At 41.9% G+C, this 13,404-nt stretch overlaps 1 protein-coding gene and 1 long non-coding RNA gene across 2 annotated transcripts in view; both read right to left on the bottom strand.

Moving 5' to 3' along the window:
- The window catches only part of LOC105388627 (ATP-binding cassette sub-family A member 2), a 39,434-nt gene that overhangs the window by 13,243 nt on the left and 12,787 nt on the right, over positions 1-13,404 (bottom strand). Inside the window, 16 exon segments of the mRNA XM_048627944.1 lie at positions 3-156; positions 517-611; positions 1,091-1,196; positions 1,541-1,671; positions 2,787-2,909; positions 4,001-4,219; positions 4,618-4,902; positions 6,517-6,760; positions 7,239-7,354; positions 9,956-10,002; positions 10,139-10,190; positions 10,517-10,714; positions 11,778-11,916; positions 12,309-12,391; positions 12,956-13,025; positions 13,323-13,397. Coding sequence (XP_048483901.1) covers positions 3-156; positions 517-611; positions 1,091-1,196; positions 1,541-1,671; positions 2,787-2,909; positions 4,001-4,219; positions 4,618-4,902; positions 6,517-6,760; positions 7,239-7,354; positions 9,956-10,002; positions 10,139-10,190; positions 10,517-10,714; positions 11,778-11,916; positions 12,309-12,391; positions 12,956-13,025; positions 13,323-13,397 — 2,137 coding nt within the window.
- Positions 5,167-6,317, bottom strand: LOC125489940. The gene is made up of 2 exons (XR_007267346.1): positions 6,015-6,317; positions 5,167-5,686 (listed from the first exon to the last, which is right to left on the bottom strand). It is a non-coding gene; the product is annotated as an uncharacterized LOC125489940 (long non-coding RNA).

Genomic DNA, 13,404 nt, shown 5'->3' with positions numbered 1-13,404 from the left:
ACGTTTCCCAACAGTCTTGGCTACATAGGCCGCCTCGTTCTTGACATGTGCGTTGTCGTAGGGCGACTCTCGCGGCTTGTACTTCTTGAGCAGAGTGTTGAAGAAATAGTCCCAGCCGCCGGACAGGTAGCCGTATTGCGTGAGGATTGTTAGACCCTGGAGTGTGGAAGGAAAACATAAAATTAGGAGAAGGGTGACAGACAGGCAGACGGGCGGACTACAAAGTGATCCTATAAGGTATATTTTTACATTTTTAAGGTACGGAAACCTAATAACAAAGTTAATGATTTACGTTTTATCGTGTTGATGACAAACACAAGAGCTAGTGAGGTATTGTCACCTTGGTGAAAGGAATGGCCAGTCAGATTAGCATCAGTAGCCGACAAAGTCACGACACGTCTTTCAATCAAATCACCAAATAAAAAAATGCAACGCACTCGAGCTAAATGAAAGATAGACACCTACGCATACCAAACATACAGTAACACTTTTCCTTTTCAATCTCGGTAAACTCACCATGTAGATCATGAAGAGTATGATCATTATGAACCAGTCTCCTAGGGGCGACAGCTTGTGGCCGCTGAACGTCGATATCACGGAGCCTGTGTTGCCTGAAACATAAACAGTTACGTTACAATGGGCCCTTTACGAATGGGGAGAACTTTATAGTTTGTCAAGATTCGACAGCAGTCGTTAAGCGTAGTCAGAGCTTCGTGCAGCTTGAAAACATCTGACAGTCGGGCTGCCCACTTATCCGGCAACTCTCTCAGTACAAGCTTGCTTGTGTTGAGGTCCACCAACCCGCACTAGGCCAGCGTGGTGGACTAGGCCTAAACTCCTTCCTACATTGAAAGGAGACCCGTGCCCATACTTTTGTGCATACCTGTGCAGCCTTTTTTAATGCATTTCATATCGATTCGAGTATCGATCCGAATGTGCCGCGGTTTTTCGTGATAAGGCAAAAATAAAGACAAAAGTTTTGCATCTCTCTCCCTCTCTCACATCGCGAAGCCTCAAGAGCGAGCGCGACAGATAACTTTTGTCACGTCTTAGATGCGCTCCGTGCTACTATAGCTCTGAAGGTACTCACAGCAAGTCTTCAAGTCGAAGTTCTCTTCCATCGGCGACACGGGGATGGCGGGGCACAGGCCCCGGTTGTTGCGACACAGCGAGTTCAGACGAGCCAGTTCGCCCGACTGTTGGACAAATAAACTATAGTCTATCGAGTGAAGTGAGTGAAAGAAAACATGAGGGAGTGTAGAGTGAATGAGGCCCTAAATAAGAAGAAGGCTAGGAAGAATGAAAAGAAGATAATATAAAAAAAACCCTAAATTTATTATATGCTATGCTCATGCAACTGGCTCGTTATCTATATATAGATAGCAGAAATGATGCCCATCGCCTAAGGTCTAATCACGTCGTTTTCCTTCTTCATAAATGACAAAATAGGTATAAATTGGAAAATAAACCTTGCAAAAAATTTTCATGAGAAGCGAATCTTGTAGAGGTAAAATATGAACTCCGAGAAATATTTACGCACCTTCATCAAAGAAGTCATATAGTGATGTGCGGGTATGATCTTGCCGAGGTTGACTATTATTTTTTTCACTATAGACAGAGTGAGGTTGGCGTCCCACAGAGTGCGCATCACTTCACCCGCAGCGTAGATACCTGAAAAGAAATATAATCTTTATAAATTAGACAAATTCAGTTTTCGATCGATTTTTTAGTTAAACCATAGAATAACAAGTACAAAGTGCTAGTCTCGTTATTCTATGGTTAAACTCATGATTTGCTCGAAGTCTATCTTTTAATCATATTTTGCTCACTGTAATACCTTTGTAACTGCATTGTTCACCTCACAATCATTATAGACTCACTCACTTCCATCCAAAGGTTGTCTGGTAGAGATTGCTATAAGCAATAAGGCCGCCTCTTTGTACTGTTTTATTTTTAAGTTTTGTTTTTTTTTTGTAATTTTTGTTCTTGGTGCAAATAAAGTGTATTGTATTGTATTGTATTGTATTGTATTGTTATATACAGGGTGTCCCAAAAGTCAACGTCATGCCTTAAAGGGCTGATAGGTCAGCTCATGAGAGGATATCACAATATGACCTAAGTAAAAACTCGATACTTTTCGACATATTGACACTTTTATAAATTTGCTGAAAATCGACACCTTGGATCAGTTTTTTGCGTGCCGCCGGTACAAAAATCCATATTGTTAGAATTTGTTTGGTGTTGCATCACCCTGTATAGCCCTGCTATTGATCCAAGCCAAGGTGTCGATTTTCAGCAAATTTATATAAGTGTCAATATCTCGTAAAGTATCGAGTTTTTACTAAGGTCATATTGTGATATTGTGGCCTCTCATGAGCCGACCTATCAGCCCTTTAAGGGATGACGTTGACTTTTGGGACACCCTGTATATCCGTCGCTAGTCCCGAATATAAGGAAAGCTAATTTTATACGTGGTGTTGCAAAAGAGCATTTCAGCTTTATTAGTATACCACTTTTGGAACATTTTGTATATGTTAGTTGGATGAGGAAGGCCGGTGACTGAGTGTTGTGGTCCTACTTGGGAGAGGCTAGCTTAATTACGCCTTCAGCAACATTGAACTACATTTAACAGAATATTTTGTTCCAATTTTACATTAAATCTTTGAAAATTGGGTTCGTTTGTTGTCGGAATTTTTTGAGTGGAACTTTATCATTGCCCGGCTGTGTATTTACGACTGACGCATATACAATTTATAACATTTTTAGTAAGTAAATAACAAACTCACCGAACAGCCCAACAAGCACCAGCACAATGAGCTGCGTCTTCACGGGGCCCATCGAGAAGCTGAGCGCGTACATGAAGGCCAGGAGCGACAGCGTGCCCAGCCACGCGCTCGCGAATATCGACACTGGAACAAGGACCGTTTGGATTAGACATAGACAAAAAAAACACGCACTCACGCCTTGTACTAATGTACTCCCCTGCGGGGTAGGCAGAGGTGCATTGCTTCACCCACTTTTCGCCAGAGTGTTATGTTAGTCCCAATGTAATAGGGGGCGGGCCTATTTCCATTTTACGGGCACATCCAAGACCCGAGAACAAATATCTGTGTTTATATATATATATCTGCCCCAGCCGGGAATCGAACCCGGGACCACCGGCTCAGTAGTCAGGGTCACTAACCACTACGCCATTCGGTCGTAGACATAGACATACAGTTTCAAATAGAATAGCATTTGATTGTGCAACGGCAGAGTGGCAAATAGCTACACTGCAACAAGGACCGGGTGGCGTTGTGAATAGAGAAAAAGTAGAGTAACAATAGTAAATTCGAGGACCGTAGTGGGCTTCGCCACGCGTTTGCGGACAGCGTCACACTGAACAAGGACTGTAGCTTTGTAGATAGCTCATAAAGTTAAATATTACATGAGCACGCAAACCGAGACAATGGAACAAGGACCGTAATGTGGTCCTACATGTACTCACTAATAAAGGTCCCGTCCACAGTCTGGTCCCTCTCAACGCTGGCCACTATGACCAAGGTCGGTAGGACTACCACCACCGTGGTCAGTAGCAGCTGATAGGCCAGTGAGCTGAGCCAGTAGGTGATGAATCCACGCTACATGTAGATACTCACGTATGAAGACATAGTCCACAGACTGATCTGTCTCAGCAATAGCCACTATGACCAACGTTGGCAACACCACCACGACTGTAGCTAACATCAGCTGATACGCCAGACTGCTAAGCCAGTAGATGGTCGGCGTCACTCGACACATGATGTAGGAGGCACGGAGTCAATAGCTAATGATACTCACATATGAAGACATAATCCACACTCTTGTCCGTCTCAGCAACAGCCACTATCACGAACGTTGGCAACATCACCACGACTGTAGCCAGTAGTAGCTGATAAGCCAGTGAGCTCAGCCAGTAGATAGTCGGCGTGACTCGACACATGATGTAGGAGGCACGGAGTCAATAGCTAATGATACTCACATATGAAGACATAGTCCACACTCTTGTCCGTCTCAGCAAGAGCCACTATGGCCAACGTCGGCAACATCACCACCACCGTGGCCAGTAGCAGCTGATAGGCCAGTGAGCTGAGCCAGTAGATAGTCGGTGTGACTCGACACATGATGTAGGAGGCGCGGGAGCCGGTCGCGCGCTCACGGATGGCCAGGACCACGTTGCTAAGGACTGCTAGGTGGAGGCCTGGTGGGGAAAGTTGAATAAGTTGATCGTGACTTTTGTGAACCGCTAAAATGTGCAGCAGATATTGGAGTTTGCATATGTGCCATTATTACTTACACAAAATAAGGTAAATGAAAACATTTCAGAAAGTTTATAGTAGTAGTTAGTACGTAATGTACATATTTTTTATCTCAGCAAGCTAAAATGGCCGATCTTATTTGCCGAATGACCAGCAAACGTAGCATAAGGCAATGATGGGGTTGCTAAAATGGTACGAATCATCATCAATTTATCAATCCCAGTGAAATCGGCATAGGCTTGTCCCAAGGAGCGCTACAATACTCTCTCCTAAGCCTCCCTAGCATCTTAACCTAAGTTTTCCTATTAAATATAATAATATCATAATTTTCAACACTTACATAAACAAACAAAACACATCCAACTCATCATCATCTCCTTCTCTTTCCCTTTCACCATCCTCGCCGCCTCTCTCCTTGTCACTCCACTGATGACTGGATCATTGTACGTAGTGATAGCATCAGGCGCCGCGTCGTCCAGGTAGATAGAGGCTAACATGTTGGAGAGTAAGTTCAGGCCGGTAGGGGCGGCGTGGCGCACGATCGTTGTGAAGTGGACCTTGGCGTCCGTGTCGTTTAGATCGATGATTGAGAGGAGATGGTTTTGCGCGGCTAGCTTTGATATGTCTGGAATGTAATAGGATTCTGTTATTATCGGTTTCAAAACTTAGATTGATAATAATATGGGTTGTCGACTATCAACTGTACGTTTACTGTATTAACTGTATGTTTACTGTATCAACTGTACGTTTACTGCATGTAACTATTGGGAAATCGACATAACCTTTAATAGTTAACTAGCACATGAAAATATTGTAATGAAATCGAGTCAGCAAGGATTGTGCGATGGTTTTAAGTTCAACGCACCACATCTAGGAGAAAAACCTAGCCCATAGACTTAGTATATACTAGCGTATAGACGAACTGACAGCTCGATAAAACGTGACCAATTTTGATTTTTCAGTGTGTGCATTAGCTAGTGATGTACCTTTCTTTACTTTGGAGGACCATCGATAAGTTATTGAAGTTCGATGTTCGACCCTTGGAGAGTTGTTCCATAGACTGTTGTTGTCCAGATTATAATTTTGACATAGTGTAAAAAATGCATAAATAAAAATAAAAACACTTTTTTCATCGCTCCTTATTTTATTGACTTTTAAACAGAACAATCTTAGATATATCAGCTGTCTGACCCATATTACAGGCTCTGTCTCGGATGGCCGTGTCTGAGATGTTCCCACATATTTATTTATTTAACTGGTTCATTACAGTTTCGTTTCCTAAATTATGAAGTTTACATTTATTCTTAAGTCGAATTGCTGCAAATGGTAGAGTTCTTCTTTGGATTCCAACCAACGCGTCCAACTTATTTCAACCACTTTCGGCTTATTATAATATCTATAGAGGGAATCTGTTGGACAAATTATGGAAAATAATTAGTTTATGTATTTGTTAAAAGATGTGCCTTGCCCTGACTTATTTTTATAGCTAACATTCAAGATAAAATATCGATAATGATATCGATTAATTTGAGTCAATCCCTAGCGTACATGTAAAATAAATTGATGAAAAATATATCTACTAAAATCTTGTAAATTATTAACAAATGGACTTACACATACACAAAATATGAAAGTAAACAACAGCATTGGCATTATTTTATATTAAATACAGGATAAAAGACATGTTTTAACCAAAAATATACGCGTCATAGCAGTGATGACGATTTTGGTATTTACCTGTGAAATGTGCAATTTTCAGGATTATTTCTATGATTAACACCACAATCACTCGCAGAAGATGTTACTATTGTTGAATACAATTAGATTTACTGAAAATAAACCACGATGTACGCAAAAAATCCAAAATACTAAGGTGTTGATTTTCCGCGTGCTGAATTGTGACGCTCTGTCATTCAAAACCAGTCACAGTTTCATTGGATTCGCTATCCTTTTCTATCTTGCCAAATTTCCGTAAGGGATTTTCTTCTCCCTCGCTCGCTTTGTTCGTCTATACGCTAGTATATACTAAGTCTATGACCTAGCCCATCGTTTTAAAAACAGTCATGCACATCAACAGTACATATTATTATACAGTTTTTTTTATGCAGCCTGTGTCGTGCCCCACTGCTGGGCAAAGGCCTCCTTATAAACTGACCACCGTTCTAACTAAAATCTACCATTATACAGTTACAAAATAAATAAGGATTAAGATAGATCTGATAGATATAAATAAACATACCTTCACTACCCCTCATAACATCCACCCTCGCATTATCAAACCGCCTAGTGACCCCCGCAACATTCCTCGGCTCCGAAACATTAACTCTGTACAACACAGAGCTATCTCCCATCCGCCGGTAGAGGCCTAAGTCCATGGCGGTCCTATTGCCACCGACGCGACCCATAGCCGGTTTGGGATTGGTGTTGGAAGTGTTGGTTAGGTAGGTCAGCCCGTATATGAGGAGGAGAGGGATTATGGTCTCCTGAAAAAGAAAGGGTGGTTACATAAAATTATAGTCTTATGTTGGTACAAATAAACATTTGTAACTCAAATAATTTGTATTTTTTGGTCCTTAAGGAAGATGATTTTGTTGGAGTATTTGAACCAGGACTGTTCGAATCATACAATTTTGAGCCTTATATTCTAACTCTTAGAGGTTTCGGACGAGGTCAACAGTGGTTTCAACTGCGCAAAAAAGCAATCGACAATCCTTCAGTAACGTTGCAATCGGAAATAGTTTGTATGTATTAAACATTAGTTCTAAGTTTCACCAACATTGTTGAACCATACAATTTTACCCTTTTATTCTTATAAGTTTTAAAGGTTACTGCTAAGGCCACTGTGCTATTTATTTTCTGTTCTATGTTTGTGAAACTGTTTCTGTTTGTGCTCAATAAAGATTATTTTATCTTATCTTTATCTTCGATTACGTTAGGTATTGAAACTCAGAACAAACTTACAAAGACGAGGAAGACGATTTTCTTCGAGTACGTGAACCGCGCCTGTCTCACGACTAGTGCTGCCACCTGGCTGCGCACCAGCGGCCAGCCAGACTTCTTGTCGAACTGCGGGGGCACTGCGGGAATTGGGAAATAACATTTTTATAGCAAGGACGGCAAAAACTCTGATGTTAGAAAAAAAGCTATACTTTGTAAATTAAAGCATGAATCCTATGACAGCTTTCAAATCCATACATTTTATTTGACATTTCTACGTTCTCAAGGGAAAAGGACTTTATTTACCAGGCATAATTTTTATTTATTTATTTACAAAAAACTAACACTATTATTACAGTTACAACCAATTCAATAGTGTAGCTACTTAACATAATTTTATATACCTACTTAATAATAATTTAAGGTCTAGAGCTAGACCCACAAACAATAACATTTAAAAACAAACAATTAAAATACAGGAGCCTCCCTATCCGTAACAGATAACAAACAAAGCAACTTTCGTGAATTCACTCAGCGGACAATGATGAATGTCCGTCCTATCATCGATCCTGTTCAAGAGGTGTATCGCGCGGGTGACGGGCGCCTGCCGGAGCAGGGCGGTCCTGCCGCAGGGTGCAGCAAACGTGCGGGATTTACGCGATCTTAAAGAATTGCTAGGCACCGTCAGCCGCAGCTGCTGAAGTATACTGGGATTGCCAGTCTTTCCTCTCCATATCCTAAAAAGGTATGATGTCAACGCCAGATCACGACGAACTTCCAACCTATTGTAACCTACCATTCCTAGCACGAATAGAGTTGGGTACAACAGTGGGTATCCGGGATAGACTCCGTACAGTTTCATGTAGAGAAAACGTATGAATTTATTCTGAATCTTGTCAATCATGCTACTGTACTTCACTTCACTAGGAGCCCACACTACGGCGTTGAACTCTAGTTTGCTACGAACTAAAGCATTAAATAGAGCTTTAATGGCCGTGATATTTTTAAAACCTCTAACTGTTCTGAGCACAAAACCCAAAGTCTTAAACGCTTGTTTGCATACTCCCGTTATATGTTCCTTGAACGATAAATCCGAAGTCATTCGCACGCCGAGGTCCCGTACCGAGGTTACTCTCTCCATTGGGCTCCCCCCTAGTGTACTGATGTTGTACCGGATTTTTACATCGACTGAAAGTAATTACGCAGCATTTGGAACCATTGAAAGACAGTTTATTCTCACGACTCCACTCCTCGACATTGTTAATGTCCTGCTGGAAGCGAATCTGATCATCCTGACATGAAATTGGGGCGAACAACTTGAGATCGTCTGCAAACAATAGACAACCCGAAGATTGTACGACTTCAGGCAGATCATTGATTAAAATGATAAACTGCAATGGCCCCAGGTTGCTTCCCTGACTTACTCCGGACTTCGTGCGGTAAGGGTCTGAGTAATGGTTTCCACATTGTACGTACTGTTTGCGATCTATTAAATAGCTCGCAAAGAATTCCAGCGTCTTCGGAGTGCATCCTGCTCTTGCCAATTTTAGAAGAAGCACGTCATTATCAACTAGGTCAAAGGCCTTACAAAAATCGAAGTAGGCCGCGTCGACCTGCACTCTCTGATCTACTTGTGGTGTTATGGCAGTGACAAAGTTCAGAAGATTCGAGGTAGTGCTACATCCTGAGCGGAAACCGTGCTGAGCATCACTCGGTTGTCCTTTAATCTCTGTATAAATAACCTTATATAGAGCGGATTCGAAGACCTTAGAAAATGTGGAAAGAATAGCCACCGGTCTATAGTCTTTGACGTCAGTTCCTCCGCTGCCCTTTGGCACCGGGATGACTCTAGTCAATTTCCAACAGTCTGGATACGTGGAACTCTCTAAACATATATTATAAATGTGACAGAGCGGGCCCGCCAGCACCTCGCGGCAGTCTCTAACTAGGTATGGTGGAATGCCATCCGGTCCAACCGCTCGCTTGGGCGCGAGCGCCCGCAGAGCGTCGATCACGGCGGCCGGCGCTAGCGCCTGCAAGTGCACTCGCGCCGCGCCCTCACTGCCGCCCGCGCGCGACGCCTGCGACGCTGATAATTCAGGCGCTCGATCACAGTAAACTGAGTGAAAGTACCGAGCGAACTCAGTAGCACACTCTTCGTCGTTTAAACCGTCCCATCCTTTTCAAGCCTAGATTTATTTGAACTTTTACTCCTAGATTTAACAAACCTCCAAAAGGACTTCGGTTCGCGTGCAAATTCACGTTGTAACTTATCTTGGTATGCGCTATAGTCCCTATGTATTTTTTCCTTAACTCTGGTTCTAACCTTTGCAAAAAGAAGATAATCTTCTTTACAACCGCTGGCCTTGTATTCTTTGTGAAGTCTCCCCTTCATCTTAATATCCTTGATGAGGTCTGCTGTATACCAATCAGGGTAAATATATTTATTTTTGTATGCACCAAACCCTTTTTTGGGCACGAACTTATCTATTTCCTTGTTTAGCCTAGAATACAGAACATCAACCGCCTCATTAGCATCCCTTATAAGATATAGGTCAGACCAGTCAATAGTCAATATAATGGTCTGTCAATAAAACATCATAGGGATCATGCTATATTTGACAAAGATATAAAAATTGATATAGATATAAAAATTGATATAAGAATAAAAGTACAGACAAAACCACTAAAATATTTGAATTGAAGTTTGCTGAGAATATTTTTTGTATGTTTTTACTTACCTTCACTTCCAACAGTATCAATCTCATCATCAGAGTCTCGACCAAGTCTGAAAAAAAAACACATTTGTTTTTATATAAGTATCTGTTTTTATCTTATTTTTGAAGGTGTCAAAGTTTACTAGTAAATATTTTGTGTGTACGAGTATAACAGTGTATGGTTATGATATACGATATGAAACTTACCGCAAGAAAACTTCTTCAAGTGTAGTAACACCGACTCCCATGTAGTCAATACCTGCAAATAAAAATTCATATTAAGAAATAATAATTATGAAAAAGGCAGACGGAATGATACTATTTTGCCTTGTTGGTAACATGTTAATACTAATCCTATTCCTACGTATGTACTGTATGCGATCAGCGAAAGCAGTATAAATGACCCTCTTACAGTTTTTTGTAACACCCTGTAGTATCTATAAATTGAATACCTAAAGAATCCCTAAACGCAGAAGCCACCTTTTTTCAGTATTTTCAACACCCTGTACCATCTATAAATACCGAGAAATACAGCAAAAATTAACCCATTTCGGTATTTAAACACCCTGTAGCATGTACGCATACCTAGCGCCCCCTTCCCCTGCTCCAGGTGGTTGAACAGCAGCGGGAAGCGCGCGCTGCCGGCGGCGGGCAGGTTGTATGTGAGCGAGCTGCCCTCCCGCTTGTTGAGCCGCGCCGCGCCCACCAGCGACTGTATGGCGGCGGTGATGGTGGGCTCTGAGGCGGTGGGTGTGGTTGCGATGGTTAGGCGGTAGCCGGATCCTGGGGAAGAGATGTGGGAATGAGATAGGTGCCTTGCTTTGATAGTAAATGGACAGAAAGAGACAGACTTAGATTTTTAATGCCGACATTAGCTTAATTTTGCTTTCTACAAATCGGCATTAGTATTATTTTCGGGAGGTCCAGTTGACTACTATCAAGCGAATCGTGTGGAATTAAGTTTCCATTAGATTAGTCATCCACTTTTCGCTGTACATTTGTACTCACGTGATAGGCCGCGAGCCGTTCCGTTTTTGAATGAGTACAATATACCTACTTACCACCTTATTCATTAAAAAACTTACTGGACGCTTTAGCTATTGAACTGTTTTGTCACTCTCTGTCAAAGAACAAATTGTTCTCTGCCACAGAGTGACAGAACAGTTAAATAGCTAAAGCGTCCGGTATTTTTTTTATGAATAAGGGGTTTAGAGTACTCATAGATTCACAATGTTTCAAGAACCTACTTCCCTCTCCCTTTCGATGCGGTTTCAAAGCTATAGCTAAAATACATAAAGAGAGAAAGAGACAGCATTACCGATAGCCTTCTTCAGGAACATGGGCGTGGCGTGGCACTTGACCCTCCCCCCGTGTAGTAAAGCCACGCGGTCTAGTGTCATATATGTCTGTGTATAATACAGAGAGAGATAGAAACAACGAGTATATTACCGATAGCCTTCTTCAGGAACATGGGCGTGGCGTGGCACTTGACCCTCCCCCCGTGTAGTAAAGCCACGCGGTCTAGTGTCATATATGTCTGTGTATAATACAGAGAGAGATAGAAACAACGAGTATATTACCGATAGCCTTCTTCAGGAACATGGGCGTGGCGTGGCACTTGACCCTCCCCCCGTGTAGTAAAGCCACGCGGTCTAGTGTCATATATGTCTGTCTATAATACAGAGAGAGATAGAAACGAGTATATTATATTACCGATAGCCTTCTTCAGGAACATGGGCGTGGCGTGGCACTTGACCCTTCCCCCGTGTAGTAAAGCCACGCGGTCTAGTGTCATATATGTCTGTCTATAATACAGAGAGAGATAGAAACGAGTATATTATATTACCGATAGCCTTCTTCAGGAACATGGGCGTGGCGTGGCACTTGACCCTTCCCCCGTGTAGTAAAGCCACGCGGTCGCCCAACGCGTCTGCCTCCTCCATAAAGTGAGTGGTGAGGACTACTGTCCTGTCGCCTCGGAGCGTCTGTAAGGGAAAAAAATATTTATCATTATGTCAAGAGTAAAAGTTACGGTGCAAATTGGCGGCGGAAGACATGAGGTTGCATCAGGCGGAGTGTCGTAAGAACTCGGAGCGTATGTGACGGAACATATCATTGTATTGTTTTCCTTCAGGCGAGTTAAGTTCGGGGCGAGAAAAGTAAACTTTTATGCAATAGAGTCGCCATCTAGCGGTGCTACCACCTTATACAATTGTGTTTACTTTTCACTGCTAAACGGCGATAGATCTCACACTAGGCACTCGTGTCGGTGATAAACACAACAGCTATCTAGGCTTGACGAAAGGATTGGCCAGTCAGACCTGAATGTCCAGCGTGTATATTTATAATGTTGGCTTTTATAAAAGAATAATCTTACCAAAAGCTTATTCCACAGGTCCCTGCGAGTTTCCACATCGAGGCCTGAAGTCGGCTCGTCCAAAATCAGCACTTCAGCGCCACCTGGAGGGAAATAAAGCAGATTTTAATTTGTTTAAATCTTGTACTAAATGATGGTGAATCTCGTTGAATTTATCATCATCATCAGCCAATATTGAGGCGACAGTCCACTGTTTAACAATCCCAAGGAGCGCAAAAACAATTGCCTTCCTCATCCAGCCACTACCGGCTACTCTTGAAGCAGTTACTCATTAAATAAACGTATTTTCTTTCTTTCTTTCTCACCTGCTAGAGCTATAGTGAGCTACAGTCGCCGCATCATGCCGTCCGACAGCGACGACACGCGACAGGCCGCCTTGTCGTCGAGGTGCATCTCTTGTAGCAGTTACTGATTCTAACTAATCCTTACTAATCTTAACTAATATTATAAATGCGAAAGTAACTGTGTCTGTCACTCTTTCACGCCAAAACTACTGAACGGATTTGAATGATATTTGGTATACATATGGTCTAGACCCTGAGAAAGAACATAGGCTACTTTTTATCCCGGAATTCCCACGGGAAAACTTTTAAAGTCGAAGCGAAGCTCGCGGGAAGATATATTAAATATATATATTTTTTTCTTACCTGCTAGAGCGATAGTGAGCTGCAGGCGCCGCATCATGCCGCCGGACAGCGACGTCACGCGACTCGCCGCCTTTTAATTAAATTAAATTAAATTAAATTAGATTAAATTGAAAATTTTCTTGTTAATTAATATTATGTCCTAATTATATTTGTTTGTTATGAACATTAAGGGCGTCTTGCACAACAAAGTTAAATAAAATTAAATAGTTTGTCTCTTGCTCTGACAGTATAATGTCAGAGCAAGAGGTCATAGATTTAATTTTATTTAACTTTGTTGTGCAAGACGCCCTAAATGTTATGTTATTATATTTAGGTTAAAATTCAAACACAATGTAATTTGTTTCTGAATAAATATACAATACAATACCTTGCCATCGAGGTGCATCTCCCGAAGCAGCTGCATAGATGACACGCGTGACGCGCGCAGCGAACCGCCTTTCAACTGCGGA

This window comes from Plutella xylostella, chromosome 19 (assembly GCF_932276165.1).
Source record: "Plutella xylostella chromosome 19, ilPluXylo3.1, whole genome shotgun sequence".
NCBI classification, from domain to species: Eukaryota; Metazoa; Arthropoda; class Insecta; order Lepidoptera; family Plutellidae; genus Plutella; species Plutella xylostella.
Note: the sequence above shows the minus strand (reverse complement) of the source record. Positions and strands in the feature narration are given on the sequence as shown.